This window comes from Taudactylus pleione, unplaced genomic scaffold (genome assembly GCF_031769625.1).
Source record: "Taudactylus pleione unplaced genomic scaffold, aTauple2 ptg000218l, whole genome shotgun sequence".
NCBI classification, from domain to species: domain Eukaryota; kingdom Metazoa; phylum Chordata; class Amphibia; order Anura; family Myobatrachidae; genus Taudactylus; species Taudactylus pleione.
In genome coordinates this window covers 368,681-393,775 of record NW_028284620.1, presented here as the reverse complement: position 1 = coordinate 393,775, position 25,095 = coordinate 368,681, and the positions used below count along the sequence as shown (strand labels likewise).

The window sequence follows — 25,095 nt, the reverse complement described above, 5'->3', positions numbered from 1 at the left end:
CAAACACAGAAAATAATTTTTTTTTTGGTTTGGACTGGAGTGTACTTTGGGGGTTACAGCACCCTTTAACGGTCAAGCCAGCCGGCCCTTTACTTATGACACAGGTGCACGCTTGGCACTACTTTGTTGATGCACGTGCGGCTACTGCGCACACAATTCACAAACACAGAAAATAATTTTTTTTTTGGTTTGGACTGGAGTGTACTTTGGGGGTTACAGCACCCTTTAACGGTCAAGCCAGCCGGCCCTTTACTTATGACACAGGCGCACGCTTGGCACTACTTTGTTGATGCACGTGCGGCTACTGCGCACACAATTCACAAACACAGAAAATAATTTTTTTTTTGGTTTGGACTGGAGTGTACTTTGGGGGTTACAGCACCCTTTATCGGTCAAGCCAGCCGGCCCTTTACTTATGACACAGGCGCACGCTTGGCACTACTTTGTTGATGCACGTGCGGCTACTGCGCACACAATTCACAAACACAAAAAAAATATTATTTTTTTAGCACTTGGGGGGAGCACCCCTGATGGACAGAGCACCCCCTGGACAACACTACAGCACCCCTTTAGGACTGGGACACTGCACAGGACTTTGGAGTGGACACAGCCCCTATGGACAACTGACTGCACAACACAGTCCAGCCAGCCCCTATGGACTTTGAAGTAGTGGACACAGCCCCTATTAACAACAGCAGCACAGCACAACACAGCCAGCCCCTATGGACTTTGAAGTAGTGGACAACAGCAGCACAGCGCAGCACAGCACAGCACAACACTACTCTGCACTACACTACACAGCCCAGCCAGCCCTAACTCCCACCCTCCCTCTTCACTGTCCACAGCCGAGTGAGAAAATGGCGCCGACGCGGGTACCTTATATAGGATCCAAAACCCGCGAGACTCGGAAGGCGGGAAGATGACGTTTTGCCTCGATTTCAGAATCCGAGTCAGGCGGGAAAAGTCGAGCCTGACTCGGATCGGACTCGGATCGGGGGGGCTCGGGGGGGTTCGGATTTCAGAAATCCGAACCCGCTCACCCCTACTTGTTATATATAATACACATGCCATAAAGTACAGATAAAGTAAAAGTAAGTACAAATAAATCCACATGCAGGATTCTAAAATTTGCAATTGTCATAACAGATTGTTATGGCTGTGGTATTGGCCGATCTAATATACACGGAGTAGTGCTTTGTCGTCTTTATTAAGACGCCTCCTGTGTCTTTGGCATAATTTCCCACAGCAGCTGCGGCTAAATTAGCGCCCACTTCTGAATCAGGCCCTTAATGTGGAGGAGGAGGCAGAATTTGGGTATATGTTATTTAATGAGAGAGGGGTTCAAATCTGGGGTATTATTTTTAATGAGGGAGTGTGGGGGGTGTGATTTAAAAAAGAGGGGTCAGATTTGGCATCTGATTTTTAATAAGCAAAGAGGGGCGGTCAGATTGTGGGTCTGATTTTATGTCTAATCATTGTATAGAGGTCACTGTTATGTTCTCTGTATTGGACAGAGGATACTAGTACTAGTATAGTCTCTGCTTTGTCAGCTGGTAGGTTATGTATTTGTTTATAGCTCTTTAAGTATCCGGTCAAAAAGTTGATGGTAATCATGTCGACATTCATAATGTCGATAGTGCAATGTTGACATTAGAATGTTGACATGGTTCAAACTGTCGTTATGCACCATGTCGGCAATCTCAGAATGTCGACATGTTCGTCGTGTCAACATATTAACTGTTGCCATGTGAAATGTTAGGGATAGGCTGCAGGAGGGGTAGCGGCAGGGGGAGGAGGTTAGTGTTAGGCTGCAGAAGGGGAGAGGTTAGGGTTAGGCACTAGGAGGAGGGATAGAGATAAGCGGTTTAATACTCATCAGAACGCTGCTGCTGAGATGTAGCCACCAGAACTGATTCTCATGTGACTGCCGGGACCCGGAAGAAGATGCTAGAGCCGGAACAAGGATAGACCACCAGGGACCGTTTGTTGACAGTTCATAATGTCGACAAATCATCCATGTAGACATGATGAATGCTGACATGGTCACTGTCCACCAATCGTACCCAACCTGCTCTTTGACATAACAATTTATTATATATTTCTATGGCTATTTAAACCACAACCACTTTAGTTAAACCACCTCTCTGAGATATTTGTTATGCTAATTTTTTATTGCAGTTATTTGGTAGAAAAGCTGGGTTCAACATGTTTGTGTTTGCCACCCAGGTTGAAAGTTGCCAGCCAGCACCTGCCAGCGAGCTCATGATGCCCGGGTATGCTAGCACTTGTGGTTTGCCCCAGGGGTGCAGAAAAGTGCCCTGGACCTTTAACCCACTCCTAAGTGTCTTGCACTCACTTACATATTGCTTATTGCAAAGACTCCATCCTTATGCATACACTAATTCCAGTCTCCTATAATAATATAATAGTAATAATAATAATAATAATAATTGTATTTATATAGCACTTTTTCTCTAATAAGACTCAGACAATGAATTCAATTATGCAATACAGAGAGTGCGGAGATACAACAAGGAGTATGGCAGCTATTTTGGGACATATACTATAAACTACATATTGCTCTAACGATCTCTTTAGAAATGTAAATGAAAGTACAGCAAGAACCCTTATTAGAGCAACGCTGAATAACATCTTCTTCAGTACATAACCATGCAGTGGTTATTCAATTGCCGTGGCTCCTATCAGTGGCGTAACTATAAATTTTGCTCCCCCCTGCTAAAAAAGTTCCTGACGCCCCCCCACCTCATGGCATTTTGGTGAAATTAATACATTGCCATTTATACACAATTTGGCTCCCAGAGAAAAAGTTAAAAATGTGCCCCCATAGATAGTTTACAGTATTTGTAATTTTTCCTCCTTTTAGTAATGCCTCTTAAACATTATGCCAAACACCGTAATGCACCTTTCACATTATTCCACACACTTTAATGCCCATTACACATTGTACCACACACTTTAATGCCTATTACCAAAGTTCCACTTACATATTTGCCGCTGACACCATTTTATGCCCCACAGTAAGGCTTCTAATTACTTTTAAATTACCTGCTCATTGTCAGGGATCTCATGCTCATTGCCAGGGGTTCTACGCTCTTTGCCAGGGGTTTCACTGGAGAAGATGCAGCTTTCTGCATTTTCTCCCGGCACGGCCAATGTTCCTGGCAGAGCCGTAACTAGACATTTTGGTGCCCTGTGCCAGAAAAAGCTTTGGTGCCCCCACCTCCCCAAGCACGCAGACCAAAAAAAGAGCATGTCCATACTATAGTACCCCCAATTAACATTAGCCACACAGTTGTGCCCCTTATTCAGGACCGGATTAAGCCCTTGGGGGGCCTAGGGCACTTAAGACCCCCTGTTTCTGAAATCTAATTAGTTACTCAATCTGAAACAGCAACAAGGGGGGTACCAACTCCTCAGGCCTTCCCCTACGACAGCACAACCCCACACTCATCATCAGGCCTGTCTCCACTTGTAAATTGAACAAATTAAAAAGTGGGGGTAACATCAATTAAATTTAAAACGGAGGTGAACAGGAGGGTAATGCAAGGCAGTGGAACAGCATTCTATCTCTATATATTTATATACATCAGTATATATATACATATATATATATATACTGTACATATACACATGGTTCCAGGCTGCCAGTACTAATAAGCCCCTCCTCACACAAGTACACATTGGCTCACTATGATCCTCACTGACAATATGGCACATGTACAGCATAGAGTGCAGGGTAAGGAGATTAAAACCGCTACCCCATGCCCACCCCAGCCGTACCGCCCCAGTTTAGCCCAGGGAATCCTGTGCTCTCCCTGCTGCTTACCATTCCTGTCCTGCTCTCCTCAGCGCTGCTGCTGCCTGTCTCTTCCCCCTGCACATTTGCTTCTTTTGGACTGAGGCGGCTGAAGGCAACGATCATCAAAGTTACTGGGGGAGGTCAGGTCACCAGGGTCGGGGGGGGTCTTGTTTGATAGGGACACTTTCCTCCAGCACTACACATTAGACAAGATGAGGAGGAGGCAGAGCACACGGGGCAGCCTAGCTATGGCCCTGGTATCCGAATCTATGTGCTAGCCTAACATATGCTGGCGGTCCAGTAGGACCTCTAGCATCTGTCTCCTCCTAGGCAGTGGACAGCTAGCCCGCATGGAATCTGCAGCCCCCAAGCCACAGCGCCCCACAAGCCTCCACGCACCCAAGCCACTGTGGGGCTGCGGGGGTTGTGGTTATGCCACTGGCTGCTATTGAACTGTCTTTATTTTGCACTACTGGTATTATGAGAGGTTGGCAGTCTGGGCCATCCTGATAGAGTCCCTGACCTAACTCCCTTAGGGGCTTATTCATCATCACTTAATTTTTACAAAAGCAGGTGAAAATTAACATTTTCACCTGCAATTGTAAAAATTTAGTTTTCTGGCCATTCATAAAGAAGGTAAAGCAGGAGATATCTCCTGCTCACCTTCCACTGGCGGAATGGCCCGCTGTCCCCATACACTAGTATCACAGATATTTCCTGCTCACCTTCCACTGGCGGAATGGCCCGCTGTCTCCATACACTAGTGTTACAGATATCTCCTGCTTACCTTCCACTGGCGGAATGGCCCGCTGTCCCCATACACTAGTATCACAGATATCTCCTGCTTACCTTTCACTGGCGGAATGGCCCGCTGTCCCCATACACTAGTATGGGGACAGAATTCATCAAGCTCTGAAAATATTATATTTTCGGAGCTTGAGTGCATGCTCCCACTTCGGGATCACAACACGCTCCTTCCCTAAGGGTAGGAGTCCTGGGTTGCGAAGAGGGATCCTTTCGGATACCTCCATCCGTGTCCGGCTCCTTCCGCCGGTAGTCAGGGCTATTGTGCGCATGCGAGACCAGTAGGTCACACATGCGCACTAGCGTCACTGCTCAGTGAAAAGATTAATTGCTCTGAAAGAAGCAATGAAGCCGCTTGCGGGACAGCTAATTTTCAGATCAGCTGTCACCACGCCAGAGCTCGCAGTTAGAGTGTTAATTAAGATCACGAATAGAGCCCATAGTTACAAGAAATTCACAAAATTACAGTTTGTTTTGGACCTTTAAGTAGGTTATAGCAGACAGTGATAACAACACTCCTAATTTAATTGTCACCTCAATAGTAGCGAAGAGAAATTCTTTAAACCCATTCCCTGATTGGTCTCCTCAGATAGGTGACATATCACTCACCACTAGATCTAGTCTCAGGGACCACCTACTGTAAGCACCTTGATACTAATAATGGCCAACCGGAGACTGTCATATAAAAAAATGATAATAAAAGAACATGTTTGTATAAAACAAAGGTCATACAGGTCATTTTTGTTTAACATTCAATTCATTCATTCATCCAATGGTTCTGTTCTATAAAGGGGTTTTCAAAATATCCTATCTTTATATTCCAGTCCTGAGAATCAAACCTTCGCAACATGGTTATAGAACTGTGCAGAAAACAAGGAGAGGGAGTAGTGCTGACAAGAACTCAATAGTGCGACTTCAGATTGTCATCGCTGGCTCCTATATGTAAACACAGCCCGGTAGTGCTCTTACTGCTTGCAGCTGAAAAGGTGGTGACTGATAGCATTCTCTGGGTATACCACTAAAAGGGCGTGTGCTGAGTATAGTATTGATGTTCTGACTAGATACTGACAGGGAAGAAGAAAGGTAAGTGTCCCTAATAAGTGTCACTGTTGGTTCCTCTGCAGTCATGCAGAATGCATCTTTCATGTGCGCCAAGTGTCAAAAGCATTTGATGACAAGACTAGCCAGGAGATTGTGGGTGTTCCAGAGCAGCTGTCCTACATCTCAGTATCAGACACAAAGGATGAGGGCAATGTCAGGTATGTGGACAGTGGATTGTGTGGTCTGCCCTCTGTGGATGTAATCAGTGTGGCTTCTGTTAGGAAATACATTTTCACATTTCCTTTGCTCGCTTACTGATTTGCTTAGTGGTTTCCAAGATAGATGTGTATGGAATTGTGAATGTAAAAAGACACATGAAAGCATTGCCTACTTCTACATTAGGACCTTCAGCCTTATTAATGAGACGTCTTCCATTGAGAATCCCAATAAAGAACTCATGATGATAAGAGGTCAGTCACATTTTATGAGTTTTCTTTGTAATTATGTTATATTGCCCATGCATAATAGAGCCTTCTCTATCTTATACAATAAGCAAATTACTTCTCATTGAAATTATTGCATATCATCACTACCCAAAAGCAATAAATGAGTGATGTTTGTGCAGTGCAAAAGATCCACAACATCATGAAATGTGTATATAGGCAATAATACAAGCAAGGGGGGCAATAATAAAAGCAAAATGGGTCAATAATAAAAGCAAAGGGAGGTCACGCAGAGTTGGCATCTTTTAATTGATAGCTTTCAATATAGTTTCATGGGCTACTACTAATACATAAGTGTTGCATACAGGTGCTAAGTACCAACAGGCCCCCTACTGGACAAAATGGTGTGGCCTTCTTACTGGACATTTCTTATCTAAATCACACAGGAATAATCACTATTCCCCTTTTAAAATCTCCATTGTTACATACATCTGTAGATTAGGAAATAATATTTATTCTGCCTATTTCACTGAAATGTGTAGCAATATCTTCATTCTGTTCTTTTACATCTGTTTCCATATATACAAGCAGAGAGAGATGGAGGCACTCACGGGACTTGAAACAACCCAAATAATCAGCAATCACACTCCCAGCGTTTAACAACTTTTCATTTTATTAAGGGTCCTTCATTCATCCCAAGTTTTGATAGTATTATGGGGCTGAGCAACTAATACGTCTTTTCCACCAAAAACCCAGGTCCGAACTGGGTTTTCAGACATGGGACCTGATTCAGACTCGCTCGCTAGCAAGCGGCCGCTTGTTGCAGACGATGTTTGCTAATGTACGCATGCATGTAGTTCGCAGCGTGCGTACGCAAACTAGTACAAGCGATCGGATTTTGCTCGTTCGCCCTGCAAAGACAGCCCAGTGGAATGAGTGACAGGAGAGGCCGTTTGTGGGTGGTAACAGGGGCAGGGCAGGGCAGTGGTAATGGGGGAGTGGAGTTGCGGACGCAGGCGTGCCAGAGTGTTTCCACGCCGTTTCTAGGGCGTGCATAATTAACAGGCAGTGTCATAGTACACGTCACCTGGTTGAATAATACACTGAAGTGCTCGCAGTGCTTGTGGTAGGGTACAGTCAGCAACCGGCTGCCTTGACATTACTTTGCAAAGTTTAAGTACGCTGGGAGTGAGTGGTCGCATCTAGCTAGCGGGTCTGAATAAGGTCCATGGTTCCAACCCAGGTCAGACACCATTTATACCCCTTTTACACCAGAGCAAAAACCTGGGTTTTTGCTGGGTCTACCCAGGTCGCAGCTCAGTGTAAAAGGGTCCCTGAAAAATAATCTGGGTCAAGTGACCCAGCAATTCAACCCAGGTAGCTACCAGGGTTGGACCCAGGATGGACCCAGGTAATGATGCAGTGTAAACGGTGCAACCCGGGTTATCTGACCTGGATCATGCCTAAAATGAGCGGATTGGTGCTTGTCGAGCATTCACCTCCCACTTTTTATGACCTCACAGGTTTAGCAGGGCAGACCTGAGTTCAGTGTGAACAGGGCTGACCTGGGAGTAACCCAGATCAAAGGTGCAGTGTAAATGGGTCTGACCTGGGTCTGACCAGGGTTGGAACCATGTCAAAAAACCCAGGTTGGACCTGGGTTTTTGGTGGAAAAGAGGTATTACACAGCACCATCGATCTGGGTTATTCTCAGGTCAGCCCCGTTCACGCTGAACCTGGGTCTGCCCTGCTAAACTTGTGAGGTCATAAAAAGTGGGAGGTGACTGCACCACAACCACCAATCAGCTAATTTTAGGCATGACCCAGGTCAGATAACCTGTGTTGCGCCGTTTACACGGCACCATTACCCAGGTCCATCGTGGGTCAGACCCTGGTAGCTACCTGGGTTGGATTTCCGGGTCACGTGACCCGGGTTATTTTTCAGGGACCCTTTTATACTGAGCTGCGACCCGGGTAGACCCAGCAAAAACCCAGGTTTTTGCTCTGGTGTAAAAGGGGTATAAGGAGCAATTTGCTCATGGAACTAAAGATGGCCATCAAAGATTGCCGACCATCGATGGTTACCTTCCGATGGCCAATGGTTTTGCCATCAATGGTGGAGATCCAATGATTCTCCGCCATTGATGGTACAGACCCCCAAGATGTTTTTTTTTTCCTTCCCTCCCTGGCGTCGGGACACAAAGTATAGCACCGCCCCCAGAATTGCCTGTGATGTCCCACCTCAAAATCCGATTTGTCCTCTGCCCAGTGTCTAATAGAGCAGGGCTGGACATCGGTAGGCAAAACCATCAATGGTTTCCTGCCGATGGTTACACACATTCGAGCTTAACCACTGATGGCACCATCGATGGAGATCATTGATGGTTAACTCACAGATGGCCTTCCGTACCTGGAACAAACCATATTGCCATGCAAGGGGTGGAAATGCATTTATTGTTTTGCATGCGGGGTAAGTAAGGACTGCTTTAACATTTCGAAACAAATACTGGGCAGCTTTATTCTGCACTGAAATTTACAATTAAGCTAGAACACACCCCTTCCCAACTTTAAATCTCTCTGCATGTTGTAAATCTGCCCCACCTGCACTACAATATGTTTTTGCCAAGGTGCAAATTACTTCTTTATTGCTCCTTGTTATTTGCTCCTAAAACAGTGAATCAGGTCCTACTGCATGTATTGGTGTATTGGCTATGGGACTCTGGACCTCATTCAGAGCCGCTTGCAAAATGCGAGCGCTCGCTCTGAATGAGGGCGGCCGCTTTTCTTTTGAAAGGCGGCCTCCTGGCCGCTAGCTAAGCTGTGGGTTACTTATTACCACCCACAGCTTTAGCGAGTGACTAGGTGATGGTCGCAATGGTCGAGACCATTGCGACCATTGGGGCTTGCGATGAGACCCTTGGGGTCGGGTCTCGTCTCCCGCAAGCCCCAGGCAGTTTCCTGCTCTAACAGAGCAGGAAGCTACCTACTGACATCACTGGTGATGTCAGTAGGGCCGCCTACAAACGGCAGGCGTTCCTTCAAGAACGCCTTCCTTCATCCGTTTGTCCGGCCACCCCCCTCCCCGCCTACAAAACGGGGCGAGCTGTCGATCAACATCGACAGTCGCCCCTTTTGTAGCGAGCCCCGGAGCAAGTGAATTTGTCACTCGCTCCGGAGCTAGCGCACACGCACTGCGGCCGCTGTGTGTGCGCAGGGCCTCACCATCGACCGGCTTGCGAGCGGGTCTGAATGAGGTCCTTTATGTTGCTCCACACAGACCCATCTTTGGGTTGGGAGCCTCACCTGTAAGAAATAATAACAATCCTAGTTGGCTTACATAGACAAAATGTGTTTATTTTGTCATGTTATTGTCTATTTAGCAAAGTATTTCAGCTCTTGAAAGAAAAGAAAGTTTCTGCATGTTTTAACGATTACAGCTATGACCCGTATTCAATTTGAGGCGAAAAGCCCGGTGACATCATTTTCGCCTATTTTGCTTTTACCCCGTATTCAATTTAAAAGACTTTCCGCCTAGATGCAATGTAATAGGCGAAAAAGTTTCGGCTATGAATAGCAGGCGGAAAGAAGTGCAGAATTGGGGTTTTGTGGTGCAACGTTGCGGGAACCCCCCTGCAGCCTTCAGACAGTCCCCCAAAGGTAATCTGTGTCAAAAAATAAAAAAAACACTTAAGAACACCCCAAAAAATCACTTTCATTTTAGGGGCGAAAAAAAAATGTTGCGGGACAAAGTTAAAAACTAGCGAACTTGACTCTGGGGGGTCCCCAAGTATGCCCCAGGTGTTTTTTTGATTGCAGGTGTTTCCAGCAGGTGGATTTTTCACGATTTTTTCAAATTCACTTTAGCAACTTTTAAATATGCTGACCCCCATTTTCAAGTACCCAAAATTTCTGGGAGATCTTATTTTCTGGAAAAAATACTCCTGAATACTATTCTGCACCACGTATAGAAAAATGCTATTTAGCAGCTATTGAGCCCATTTAAAAACAAATACCTTCAGCAAGCCAAATCGGGGGGTACCATAGGGAACCCCCATGTCAGAGCATCTTTTGGGGGGTGTCAGGCTGATTTCCACAAATCTGACATGACTTTCCACCTGTTCAAGTTTCTCCGGGTCCCGTTTTTGCGCACTTTCAAATTGAATACGGGGTAAAGCGGGCACGCACGTGATACTTTTCTGCCTACAAAACAGGCGAAGTAGACGAAAAGTCCGGGACGCGAAAAAGTATCGCGGCTCGGCTCAAATTGAATACGGCTCTATGTAGGAAATGGTTAACGGAGAAGATAATGCAATTATCTTCTCCATTAATGCCCGACTCCTACAACATCGTATTGTAGAGAACAAGTCATTGCTACCTACTGCGCTTAGCGTTTCCTGCTATGCAGCAAGCAGAAAAACGTTAAGCAAAACCTTAAAGACTTAAATAACGCCATCTGGAAGTAGCGTTACATAAGGAAAATCCTTAACAGATGGCCCTCGTCCAATTAGGCGGCTGCAACTTCTCCCACTCCCCTACCCTCACCCGACAATTATACCGCCAGTGTTCCCGGAAGTGTAATTGCTTATTACAAAATTTACAATACTATAAAAATGTATGTCAGTGTCGTCACTAGGGGTGTGTGGGCTGCACCGGGTGACACCATCCATGTGGGTGACACCAAAATAACACAGCAACTCGGCTATTTTGGTGTCACCCCCTCGGACGGTGTCACCGGGCAGTGATGCAGCAGTGGTGATGGATGAAGCGTGTATGCGGGCTTTATCCACAACACTCTGTGTCCGGAAAGGATGGCGGCTACCCAGCAGCTGCCGGAGTCCTAGTCAAATCCCCAGCGTGACGAGAATAGAGGAGTGCCCCCAAACTGGCACAAGTCAAGGAGCGTGGCTTTGCGTTCACGAGGCCATGCCCCCTTTTGCGTGAGGAATAACTCAGCGCCACAATGGGTGTCACCACCCATAGTGACGCCACTGATATATACTGTACATGTATACATCCATATCCAATACACTGCACAAATTAACCCACATTAACATTCCATATAATGTAACAAGGCTTTTTCTCAGGTCAGGTGAAAAGTTTGTGAAAATCACTATTTTAATGTAAAAATGGTGGGACTTGGTTCAGGACCCCAGGGACGCTCCCCTCCCCGCCAATGATTTATTAGACACTCACAATTTTTAATTAGCTTAATTTGGCCAATAATGACATGTCTTTTTTGGGGTGATATTTTGCAAAATGCAGATTGATGGTTAATTGATATGGGACAGGTATATGGTGGTGTTGTATTGATGGGACAGGTATATGGTGGTGTTGTATTGATGGGACAGGTATATGGTGGTGTATTGATGGGACAGGTATATGGTGGTGTTGTATTGATGGGACAGGTATATGGTGGTGTTGTATTGTTGGGACAGGTATATGGTGTTGTATTGATGGGACAGGTATTTGGTGGTGTTGTATTGTTGGGACAGGTATATGGTGTTGTATTGATGGGACAGGTATATGGTGGTGTTGTATTGATGGGACAGGTATATGGTGTTGTATTGATGGGACAGGTATATGGTGGTGTATTGATGGGACAGCTATATGGTGGTGTTGTATTGATGGGATAGGTATATGGTGGTGTTGTATTGATGGGACAGGTATATGGTGGTGTTGTATTGATGGGACAGGTATATGGTGGTGTTGTATTGTTGGGACAGGTATATGGTGGTGTATTGATGGGACAGGTATATGGTGGTGTATTGATGAGACAGGTATATGTTGGTGAATTGATGGGACAGGTATATGGTGTGGTGGTGTTGTATTGATGGGACAGGTATATGGTGGTGTTGTATTGATGGGATAGGTATATGGTGGTGTATTGATGAGACAGGTATATGTTGGTGTATTGATGGGACAGGTATATGGTGGTGTTGTATTGATGGGACAGGTATATGGTGGTGTTGTATTGTTGGGACAGGTATATGGGGTTGTATTGATGGGACAGGTATATTGTGGTGTTGTATTGATGGGACAGGTATATGGGGTTGTATTGATGGGACAGGTATATGGTGGTGTTGTATTGATGGGACAGGTATATGGTGGTGTTGTATTGTTGGGACAGGTATATGGGGTTGTATTGATGGGACAGGTATATTGTGGTGTTGTATTGATGGGACAGGTATATGGGGTTGTATTGATGGGACAGGTATATGGTGGTGTTGTATTGATGGGACAGGTATATGGTGGTGTTGTATTGTTGGGACAGGTATATGGTGTTGTATTGATGGGACAGGTATATGGTGGTGTTGTATTGATGGGACAGGTGTTTTTAGGCTTGCAGGTGGTAGTGTTACATAATCTTATTTTTATCAAATTATTAAAAGTGGCTTAAATTGACAAACAAATCAACTGACAGGCATTTTATGCACCCCAAATAAATCTAGAGCATTGTTTTCTATCATTATATCAATAGAAATCTGCCATTTGACACCTGGTAGGAGCCGAATGACTTTGCTTTTGGTCAATAATGGACTTCTATACTGTTATCCAATTTTTAGTTTGCACTTTTTTGGGGTACAGACTAGTGGCGGCTCCAGAGGTGAGGCTGCAGCACAGTCCAAGATTAAAATAGGGGAGCCACACCAAGTGCCCTTTCAAACGCTGCCAAACATAGATGGCTGGCAGTGGCGTAACTATAAAATCTAATCCTCCCTGCCAAAAATATTTCTGACGCTTTCCCCCCCCCCCCCCATGGCATTTTGGTAAAATAATTACAGGGCCAATTATACGCAATTTGGCTCCCAGTGCAAAAGTAAAAAATGTGCCCCCCTAGACAGTTTGCAGTATTTTTCCTCCTTGTGGTAATGCCCCTTACACATTATACCACACACCATAATGCCCCTTACACATTATTCTACACACCATAATGCCCATTACACATTATGCCACATACTGTAATGCCTATTACCAAAGTGCCACTTACATATTTGCCCCCTGACACAGTAAGGCTTCTAATTACTTTTAAATTACCTGCTCATTGTCAGGGGTCTTATACAGTGCCCCCAGTAGTGGCCCCCCTATGCAGTGCCCCTTATATAGTGCCCCAGGTAGTGGTCCCCCTATGCAGTGCCCCTTATATAATTCCCCCAGTAGTAGACTCCCTTATATAGTGCTCCCAGTACTAACCCCCCAGCAGTGCCCCCAGTAGTAGACCCCCCAGCAGAGCCTCCAGTAGTAGTCCTCCCCCAGCAATGCCCCCAGTAGTAGTCCTCCCCCAGCAATGCCCCCAGCAGTAGTCCCCCACCTATGCAGTGCCCCCAGCAGTAATCCCCCACCTATGCAGTGCCCCCAGCAGTAATCCCCACCTATGCAGTGCCCCCAGCAGTAATCCCCACCTCTTCAGTGCCCTCAGTTGTGGTCCCACCAGTGCAGTGCCCCCAGTAGTAGTCCCACCAGTGCAGTACCGCCAGTAGTAGCCCCCCACGGCAATGGCCCCAGTAGTAGTCCCCTCCCACCTCAGCAATGCCCCCAGTAGTAGTCCCCCCCAGCAATGCCCCCAGGAGCAGTTCTCCCCCAGCAGTGCACCCTATAGTAGTCCCCCCAGCAGTACCCCTAGTAGCAGTCCCACCCAGCAGTGCACTCAGTAGTACTCCTAGCAGCAGTACTCCTCGCAGCAGTCCCACCCAGCAGTGCCCCTAGTAGTCCCCCCAGTAGTAGTCACCCCCAGCAGTAGCAGTAGTAATAACCCCCCCAGCAATTCCCCCCAGTAGTAGTCCCTCCCAGCAATACCAGTAGTAGTAACCCCCCCATCAATACTCCGCAGTAGTCCCCCCAAGCAGTACCAGTAGTAGTAACCCCCCCAGCAATGCAATGCCCCTCAGTAGTCCCCCCCAGCAGTACCAGTAGCAGTAACCCCCCCAGCAATGCCCCCCAGTAGTAGTCCCCCACCCAGCAGTACCAGTAGTAGTAACCCCCCAGCAATGCCCCCCAGTAGTAGTCCCTCCCCCAGCAGTACCAGTAGTCAGCCTCCCCCCAGCAATGCCCCCCAGTAGTAGTAACCCCCCCCCCCCGGCCAGAAAGACACACACACATAAAGAAAAAAGACCTCCACTTACCTTGATCCCCGCTCCGGCTTCAGCTCCTCCGTCTGGCGTCCTCCCGGGCCGGCCAACTCTGCATGATGGGAGAGCTCTCCCATCAGCTATTGCGGGAGCCAGAAGATGCCCAGCTCCGTTGTAGTGCGGACGGCACTTATGTGGCCTGGGTGACTAACAGATGCTAGAGGTCCAGTATCTGTATCCAGCATCTGTCTCCTCCAAGGCGGCAGCCATTTTTGGAGGGTCTTCTTCTGCAGATTTCATGCGGACGGCTAGTCCGCATGGAATCTGCAGCCACAGTGCCCTACAAGCACCCGCACCCCCAAGCCACCGCAGAGGCTGCGGGGGTGGTAGTTACGCCACTGATGGCTGGAACTCACTGGCAGTTGGTGTGGCTCCCCTATTTGAATTTTGGACTGTACTACAGCCCCACCCCTGGAGCTGCCACTGGTACAGACTGATTTCCCCATTTTTCCTTACACTTAACACAACTAACAATGAAAATTACAGAGATCACTTTCTGCCATTGGATTCAGTGTAAGGCGGCAGTGCGTACAGCGACGCTAAATGAAATGACTGGGCAATAGGTGTGTTAATTTATGTTGCAGTCCCAATATAGCGATTATTGCCAAATAGACCCCTAAGTGCCCGGAGCGATGGGTTACCGTGCTCTTGCGGCGGCCACGTTAAGGGCAGAAAGCCTTACTTATAGCAGATTTCTGTTTGTACCTCAGGAGGTTGCAAACATAAAGCTGCGGTAAGTGCATCTTGTGAGCTTATAATAGGCAGCAGTTGAATGGCCCCGGTCACTGCTAGAAACCCAGTTGAATCAGAGTAGCCTTTAGCCGGGTACACACTGGAGCGATGTCAGACCTATATGCTGCTTCATAACAACATACCTCCCACATTGCTCAGTGTGTAAACCAGGTCTGATGTGCTGCACATCAAATCTACCAATATAGCTAGCAGTCAGTGCATTGTTAATGAATGACATAACAGTGATCGTTCCGTCGTTCATTTAAGTCGTCCAGCAGTGTGGACGCACAATCACTGTCACGGGCATTCGTTTCGATGTCGGAACAAATGCCCGTCACTCCAGTGTGTACCCAGCCCTAATCTGTCATGCTCTTTTGTACTACTAAATAATTTCACCTTTATTGGGGGGGGGTGGGGGGGGGGGGGGTCTTTTTTAAGTTTTGGAAGATGCGGAATTGAAGCGGTTTTACCAATGTAACTGCATGATATACACTTGCATGCAACACAGAATATAAACTAGTTGAGTAATGTTCGCACATAATTGATATACAGTACATGATTATACAATTGTTAGGATTAAAAAAAATAATATTAGTATAAGACATTCTAATATTTTTTCCCCAGCAAAACCATGATATTGATGTGCAGGAAAGGCTTGCTGTCATTTCAGTCACAAGTTCAGAAAACTACTTTCTGTCTAGCTCTGTCGGGTCCGGCCTGTGGGGCGTGGCTTAGAGGTATGAGAACAGGGCAGTAGCCTCAGCAGCGCTTCCCTGGCATCATACACTAATGTGTCTTCACTGGAGGAGGAGATCCCACCTTATGCATGGCATATTTTACTAGCATCTCTGTATGATCGGGATACAAGGGCAGATTTACTGCACACAGCCATAGAGGAACACTGCCCATGCCTTTGGCCGCTGAGTACCTCCAAGGAGATTATCCGAAGCAGAGAATGGGGACTGCACTTATGCTGGGTGTATTTCTGCAGCTCTGCCTGGCAGGATTCCTCGCAGCTACAGGTGAGATACACAGATGAGCCGAACTGCAGCCATACATACCTGTGCAATTCCTCCTGCAATGCTTCCCACAGCAATACTGGGGCTATAGCACCATCCCCAGAGTTTTCCATTACAGTATACTCAGCTTGCCAACTATATAGAATGTGAAATGTCATGGCATAAGCATGTTGTATTATTTAACTTTTTAAATTGAGAAATAAAGGGATGAAAATCAGAATTATTTTATTTTTATTAATATTAATAACATCCTTGTTTTGGGGATACAGCTATAGGGAACAAATGGAGTATTAAGTAGGGACCTGTATGAACAGTCAAATCTTGCTAGGTTATGCTACATATGCATATTGTAATTGCTGCATGAATAAATGTGTCATTACTTTTTCATGGCATCTAAAACCCCAATATGTTCACCCTATCAATGAATGGAAAACTACACTTATCCAGCAGCTCAGTTCCTACATAAACATGTGTTTAATAAATTGCTTTATTATATGTGTTTCCACTAAAACTTTGAAAGTAAATAGTACATGTCCATTAACTACAGTTTTTCAGGTTTACAGTTTATAAATTTCTAATAATTTTTTATCTCACTTTTACTTACTTGATGGACCTGCGGAATATCTAAAAGTAATAAGTCTAAGTATGTGTTTTCCTATGTGTTCCATGGTGATGATCATGTGTCATGCATTGTATTCTTATCCCAAAGTCCTCCGGTGTGTTAGGCAATCTTACTGGAAAAAGTGCCATGAAAGTACAATTTGCCTGCGTCACTGTACAGAGGAAGGGTGTTGGGAAATAATAAATTGTCATAGGATATAATATTATTTGCTGTCTCATTATGGCAATAAGGCCGGTTTAGTTTTTTTAGATAGTTAGGAGAAATTGCTGGATGAATTTTGTGTAAAATATACACTTAATTTATTATATTAGCAGTATTTTAGTATTACTCCAAAGGGATTGAAATCACCGATAAGGGCTCACATATCACTATCACACATCCTTTTCAAAGACCTTGAAGCTGCCCTGCTAAAATAACAGGAACTCCACCCAAGATTGGGGATTGATTTGCTTTGCATTTTATCGCTGGACATTCTGCATTATCTTCCTGTTATGATAAAATGTGTTTCTCAGGTACACAGAAAAGAAGTAGCTATAAGTATATTTCAGTCTGTTTGTTATATATATATATATATTTTTTTTTTTGCTTATACTGTGTCATTTTTGCTTCTTTGCAGACAAACCAAAATTAAGTTCTAAGAATGATAAGATCCTCATAGCTGCAAACTGTACACTAAATATTACATGCAGGTACAGTATGCTAATATTACTTCCTATGCATGTTTATCAATGTCTTTCTCTTTAGAATAATGTATAATGTATCATTGAGTTCTATTAAATTAGCATTATTGTTTACATTATACATTATTTGGAAAATATTAACTTGTAGAAAGTAATAGAAAATCCTATTTGGTAGAATGAGGTAATACAATATACAGCAGTGGTTCCCAAACTGGGAACCACTGCTAGGGGGGGGGGGGGGGAAGGGGCAGGGTGCTCCGGGGCACTTGTAGGGGTGCCAAGAGATGGTGGACCAGGACCAAATCAAATTATTTACGGTCCATGTAATAGGCGAAAACAGAGCTGGTGGCTGCAAATCATAAAATATGTGACAAACAGAAGTTCAGCCCTGTCCACCACTGGATAAGTACAATCTGCATAATTTAATAATCTTTTCTGAATTCTTTAATAAGAAATTTTTGGCCTAGGGTGCCGTGAAAAAAAAATACTCAGATACTCAAGGGCAATGTGATTCTAGAAAGTTTGGGAACCACTGACATACAGTATACCATGGTAATAGTTATCTTATGTATCTAAGCCAACACCAAGAATTGCCTAATATAATTTTTTTATTTGTAAAGTTGTTATATGTTAATGGCTAGTGAAGTTATTATATGTTAGTGTCTATTAAAGTTTTTAGATGGTATTCTTTGTCTAACTTATAGCTATATCAGATGTACTATTTCTCATATGCTTTTACTTGTACAATTGAAGAACATTTTTCTCTGTAATTTGCTAAAAATGAATAAACATATTTAAAAAAAAAAGTTTTTAGATGGTGGCGAGTAAAGTCATTATATGTTGGTATCAAGGAAAGCTGTTATATGGTGTTGTCTAGTAATGTCATTATATGTTGATAGTAGTAAAGCAATTTATTGATGGCTATTGACGTTGTTACTGTGTTGGTGGCTAGTGAAGTAATTCTATGTTGGTGGCTACTGAAGTGATTCTATTGGGGAGATTCAATGCATTGCCTTGGGAAGGAGTTCCCGGAAGCTATTGAATTGACTGCACTGTTACGTCTGACTACAGGATTTCGCTCGGACCCTCCTGAGCTGGCACTTTAGTCGAGCAAACACTCTAGTATTACTTAACAGCACAGTCAATTGAATAGCTCCCGGAACACCTTCCCGGGGCTATTCAGCATTGCGCTGTATTGAATTGCCTCCATGTTGGTGACTATATAAAGTTGTTATACGTATGTTGGTGGTTAGTAAAGCCTTTATATGTTGGTGTTTAGTAAAGCTTTTACATGTTGGTGGCTAGTAAAGTCTTTATATGTTGGTGTTTAGTAAAGCCTTTATATGTTGGTGGCTAGTACAGCCTTTATATGTTGGTGGTTATTAAAGCCTTTATATGTTGGTGTTTAGTAAAGCCTTTATATGTTGGTGGTTAGTAAAGCCTTTATATGTTGGTGGCTATTAAAGCCTTTATATGTTGGTGTTTGGTAAAGCCTTTATATGTTGGTGGCTATTAAAGCCTTTATATGTTGGTGGTTGGTAAAGCCTTTATATGTCGTTGGCTAATAAAGCCATTATAAGTTTGTGCTTGATGGCTAGTGTTAATGAACAGTGTACTCAGCTACTGCAGTACATTCCAGAACTAGAAGACTGGTCTCTGTCTGCGTGTACTTTGCTGTTTGCCTTGTGAAAGGGATTCCGTTTGGTCTGGAATATTCTTACATTATTGTTATGGAGTACAGTTCACATGATTCACACACATTTACGAATCATTCTTTGTACTACAAACATAAGAATAAATATATTTATACATAGTAGATATATATATATATATATATATATATATTCTTACAGGGCCGTAACTAGACTTTTTGGTGCCCTGTGCCAGAAAGAGCATTGGCGCCCGTCTCATTTTTCAAAGGGACATAATGCACCCAAAAAAGGGCCATGGATTCTTGGGGAATGCCCAGGGAAGAGATAGAAGAGGCCAGGAGATGCTGGGGATGAAATAAGAGGAACCTACAAGCAAGAATGATAATAAAAAGAAATTTGACAGGCCCAAACAGCGCCCCCTGACCGGCCGCACTACCCTAGCTACGGCCCTGTATTCTTATGTCTGACTGTACTTGCTAGCCACTGGCAACTCAGAATTAGAAAACATTTCTGTGTTGCTTTATCTATGTATATTATGGAGCTAATACATTTGAATGTCATTTTATCTCAGTATAAACCTTTTAGAAAGGAAGATCATTTTAGAAAGGGATCATTGTGTACATACATACACACACATGCGTACATACACACATAATCAGGTACTCACATTCAATTTCAAGCAGATTGTGCTGAAATATTAATTAAGTAAGCAACCAACTGTCTTAATTATCAGGTCTTAGGTGTGAGAAGTAACGCATTTTAAGAGTAAACAATGTTACGGTTTTAACATTACACATCATCTATTATATAATGATTTCTGGAAAGTAATGCTTAGACGGTAGAATTAATGTGCACATACATGTCCTCTGTATCCTAGAGGGGAGCGACCAGTGGTTTGGTCATGGCCTGTGACGGCTAGTACTGCTGATAACCGCACATCCGTGAGTGAGTGCAATGACGGTGCCTATTGTCAGACGCTGGTGGTGTCCCAGCTCACAGCAAATGACACTGGAATTTACAAATGCCTTTATGAAGGTACCAACAGCACATCAAGTGTTCAGGTGTATGTTGTAGGTAAGTGGAGACGTTAAATTTCTATATAATGGAAAGTACATGTTTAGTCCATTAACTGTGTTCAGCTGACTCGACTGGGATCAGTAACAATGATGAGGATGGCAATAAAGAAAATAAATATAATATTTTAGAACAAGCAAAATCAGTCAAATATAGTATCACGATGAATATTATTATGGATTACCTCTGACACTGTCTAAATAATTTGCCAATCTTCAACATTATCATCAGAAAAACAATTTTATTTTCCCCTTGTTACTAATTGTCTCTATGCAGTGAATCCATGTAACTTGTAAACATGTGGCGGCTTAGTTCAGATAAACATCTGCATTGTTTTGCATCTAAAGAAACTGAGGCAGCCTTTTAGCGTAGCAATGCTTTTTGGGAGAGGGGTAAATTAATAAAAACAGAAACATGTCCTGCAGCAGCAGCAGCTTCATTTACCATGTTTATTCGGATGGGAGAGTTAGTAATGACCTCAGTGACAATATCATTGTTGCCAACATCTTAAAACTGTGCTGTTGGGCTGGTGAATCTAAATGTCATATGCGACACTGTCTGGGTGAACCTTGGGGCACTACAGCTCCCAGTATGTCATGATTTATCAATTTTGTCTTCCATCAATTTCCAGGAACAATCTCTAAAACGTGACATTGTGCTTGGAAATTAGAGTCAATGGGCAGCACAGACGGTGTAATGGTTAGCATTACTGCCTCACAGCACTAAGGTCGTGGGTTCCATTCCCACCATGGCCCTAACTGTGCGGAGTTTGTATATTCTCCCTGTGCTTGCGTGGGTTTCCTGCAGGTGCTCCGGTTTCCTCCCACACTCCAAAAATATACTGGTAGGTTAATTGGCTCACAACAAAAATTAACCCTAGTGTGTAAGTGTGTGTGCGCATGTGATAGGGAACATAGGGCCTGATTCAGACCCGGTCGCAAGCGCTGAGCGCTCGCAACCAGGTCGATGGTGGCCCAGAGCGCATGCGTCTGGCTCTGAATCAGGGCCATAGATTGTTAGCTCCACTGGTGCAGGGACTGATGTGAATGGGCAACTATTCTCTGTAAAGTGCTGCGGAATATGTGTGCACTATATAAATAGCTGGTAATAAATAAAAATAAATAAACTGTGGAATATTTGTCTTTTATTTTGAACCTTTTATGTTAGATTATATAAGACATCTCAGTTAGACTCAGAGAACAGTTGGGCCTATAACAGTCACTGTGTGTCTAATATCTAACTTTTTTTGTATGAAAAAATGTAATTTATAGATGAGAATTCTTCTCCATTTGGGCCTTCAGCAAGTGATAGTCCTCATCCTGTCTTCATCCATGGTAGTGTCACTTCCAATGACAGCATCATGATACCATGCCAAGCTTCAAGGGGGGGTCTCAATGTGACGCTCCATACGGTATGAGATGCTCAGTTTATGTGTGTCCCTTGTAAAAGTAATACAAATAACATAAAGTAACTATGGCAGAAATAGTAATACAGAAAGATTAAATTTTTTTTAACTGTTTTCTATTCTTTAATGTACTTATTTTAACTTACTGGGTTTTCATTATACTATATCTATTGAGCTATTATTTTTGGACAGGTGTGTGTATCAGGCAAGTGATCCTCTTCATTTGCCAATTCCACAATCGGGCCGCGTGACATTTATTGAAAGGGGGGAAACTAAGTCTAATTGGAAAAATAAATAATATAAACATTATTAACTGGCAAATAATGAGTGCTAGAAAAAATATGTTGTGAATTAGTTTTGGGGAGAAAAAAAAAGAAAGAATTGAGGATATTTGACTAAGACTCCTCAGTACTGCCATAGTCTATTATTTTAAATTTAGCGTGATCAACATAATCAGACTTTATTTCACCTCAAATACCCCACAGCTAACCCCTCTGCCCTTGTTTGCCAGACATCCAAACCTTTTTATTTTTTTTGTTAATAATAATATTCATAATAATAATGAGAAATATGGCAAAATTATCAAAGGGCCAACATGTTCAACTAATTTTTTGTTTTATGACATCAACATTTTTTTTTAATTTTTAAAAAATTTTCTTTGTAATTTGGTGGTGCATTTTATTTTAAACCTGCTGATATTATTGTGGGGTGACTAATTCAGGATATATTTACCGTTTTAGAAATATGCAGACAACACGTTTGTTCCCAATGGTCACAGTGTGAAGTGGAACAAGGAGACTGGTGTCACAATCCTCAGTGGAATGGTGAGATATTCCGATATGGCCTTCTGTGAAACAACTTTTGCTGGAGAAACGTACAGGTCCCCTAACTACATGATAATAGTTATAGGTAAGTGTTTGTTAGATGAATTCTTGAGAATTTTAATCTACTGTACATTATGTTGCTATAACCATTATTAAGATGTATCAAAGGTTGAAGGACAAAATGCATCAACACTGAAAATGAGGTAAAACCACAAAAATGTAGTTTTCGGGGGTTTGATCGCATTTCCATATGTTTTTGGAGCTTGGACCAGATAGATGGCGATGCCTAATAGAAGCCTATGGGCTTCTTTTTAGGAGACTTCCCTGAGAGTGATCCAATATGGTCCCTCCAAGGGATGGTTGCCCATACACATAGGGACTCTCGGGTCATAAACCTGGAAGTCCCCACACCACAATGGACAGCTCTTTTCGGAGGAGCTGTCCTTTGCCTAAATATTCATGCATATGGCGTTACTAAGCACTGGTATGCATGTGATGATTGGTTTGATGCATCGCATCCAAAATGTAATGATTGATGCATCCGACCCAATATCTTACAGAAGTGATGTTAGTGCTCACTGATAATAATATTTAGCATTTTTTCTAATTGTCTTGCTTCCTTTAGAATTCAGGATTAATAGCCTCTCTATGAACCCGCACCCTCAGATCCAACTGGCCGTTGGGGAGAAGCTGGCACTAAATTGCAGCGCACGCACCCCTTTAAATGGCAGAGTCACTCTCAAATGGGATTATCCTTCAATGGCGGTAATTACACTTTTCTTTAGTATGTTTAAATCTTGTTGTAAACCTGAATCTCAGTACAATTTAACATGTCATACAAAAATATTATATACTGTATAATAAAAGAGAAAGTGTATGTATGTGAAACCACTCTTAGGGGTAAATTTACTAAAGTGAGAGTTTTTAGAAGTGAGTTTTAGAAGAGATATTTAATGAGGTGTTGCAAAATATTTCCAAATTAAGATCTTGTTTAATATCGCTAAAAAGATATCCAGTCAGAATGTCGACATGGAGGTTAGGTCCACATGTAAAATGTTGACATGTTCAAAATGTTGACATAATAAGGCAGGAATTTAACATGTCGACTCAGGCCACATATGTGAAAGCAAAACTTAAATATGGAAATATGGAAAATAGGTGAGGCAGAGCCCAATATTCTTCTATTTGTGATTTTAGCAAAAGCGAGCAGAGCTGAAGGTGCAGAGGAATGACTTACCTGGTGAGCTTGAGCACTTGGGATTCCTGAAAATAGATGAGGTGACTATGAAAGATGGAGGGATTTACAGCTGCGCAGCAGACACCGGGCGCATGAATAAGACTGACAGCACAACAGTCATCATACATGGCAAGTACATTCATTCATGGTTCAGACTTTTGTAGGGGGTGGACAACTTGGAAACCCCAACTTCTGTCAAAACCACGTCCCTAAGACAGAGCAGCAATTGCCATGTTTCTTTTTTTTTCTGTTCTTTTTTAAAGAGTAGAATGGGGGAGGGGTGTTACCATCTTTCTTTTTAAACTAGTAGAAAGCCTGATGGATCTGCTTCATCCCTCTAATCTAAATGTAGTGCTACTGGCAAGTACTGTAAATATACCAGACAGAAAAATAACGAATGGGCAGTGTTTCCTGGGGTTAGTATACCCAATGCATATAGTCTATATATTGTTCACTTCTTGGTGAAATGATGATATTTTTGGTTATGTGTTCAATAATGATTATATGTACAATTATGCTGTTTGTATACAATTTATATTAATGCACACATTAATACATCGCCCATTAGCACTTCAAACTGCTAGACAGTACGAAGAACAGTGAATTATATATATTATTTAAGATTGTGAATAGTTCTGATCCCCAGATAAGAATTTCATGAAAGATGTGCAGATGTCTCCATGCCCCATTAGAGCTTACAATCTCATTTTCCAACCACAGATACACAAATAAGCATGCATACACAACTTGGAGAGCACATATAAACTTGGATTTGAATCCAAGGTTTCAGCATTGTAATGCATCTGATGTTTGTTTAGTTTGCACATATAAATGACAGCTATTGACAGAATAGGTGGTTTATGCCTTTGAACTTAGAAACTAATTTACTTTCTGTACTTTCTGCTTTCAGAAAAACCTTTTATAATACTTGATAATACAATGGAAAAGGTGTTTACTGTTAATGCTGGCGACCGTGTCAAGATACCGGTGAGGTTCACAGCATATCCTACGCCTGATGCCAAATGGTAAGTTTGGTTTAATAGTGTCAATGTTAGTACTTTGGGCCTGATTCAGACCCACTCGCGAGTGGCTGTCCGCTCGCAAGTGGGTCGATGTTGTGCACTGCGCATGCGCACGACGGCGGGAGCTCCGTCGTGCGCATGCGCCAGACGCGACGAGCGAAGGACTTTCCTTCGCTCATTGTGTCTGATCAAAGGGGGCGTGCTGTCGATGTTGATTGACAGCACGCCCCCTTTGGTGGGCGTGCCGGGGGCGTGCCTCCCTGACGGGGGCGTTCCCAAGGGAACGCCTACCGTCAGAAGCCGGCACACTGACATCACTAGTGATGTCAGTGGGAGTGATTTTGGCTCTGATAGAGCCAAAATCACTCCGGGCCTTGCGGTTGAAAACCTCAACCGCAGGCTCCGGCTCGCAGTGGCGATGGTCGCGATGGTCAATACCATCTCGGCCATCAAACTGCACGCTCGTATAGGCTGTGGGTGGTGACCCACAGCTATACGAGCGTCCAGGAGGACGCTCCATAATTATGGAGGGCGGCCCTCATTCAGAGCGTGCGCTCTGCTCAGAGCGTACGGCTCTGAATGAGGGCCTTTGTT

At 43.6% G+C, this 25,095-nt stretch overlaps 1 protein-coding gene across 1 annotated transcript in view; it reads left to right on the top strand.

Annotated features, from left to right (window-relative positions):
* Positions 1-15,826: 15,826 nt before the first annotated feature.
* Positions 15,827-25,095, top strand: part of KDR (kinase insert domain receptor) — a 32,847-nt gene continuing 23,578 nt past the window's right edge. Inside the window, exons 1-8 of the mRNA XM_088478785.1 lie at positions 15,827-15,988; positions 17,224-17,296; positions 19,817-20,013; positions 21,285-21,424; positions 22,159-22,327; positions 22,868-23,007; positions 23,440-23,608; positions 24,390-24,504. Coding sequence (XP_088334911.1) covers positions 15,874-15,988; positions 17,224-17,296; positions 19,817-20,013; positions 21,285-21,424; positions 22,159-22,327; positions 22,868-23,007; positions 23,440-23,608; positions 24,390-24,504 — 1,118 coding nt within the window. The 5' untranslated portion in view covers positions 15,827-15,873. The remainder of the gene's footprint in view (positions 15,989-17,223; positions 17,297-19,816; positions 20,014-21,284; positions 21,425-22,158; positions 22,328-22,867; positions 23,008-23,439; positions 23,609-24,389; positions 24,505-25,095) is intronic.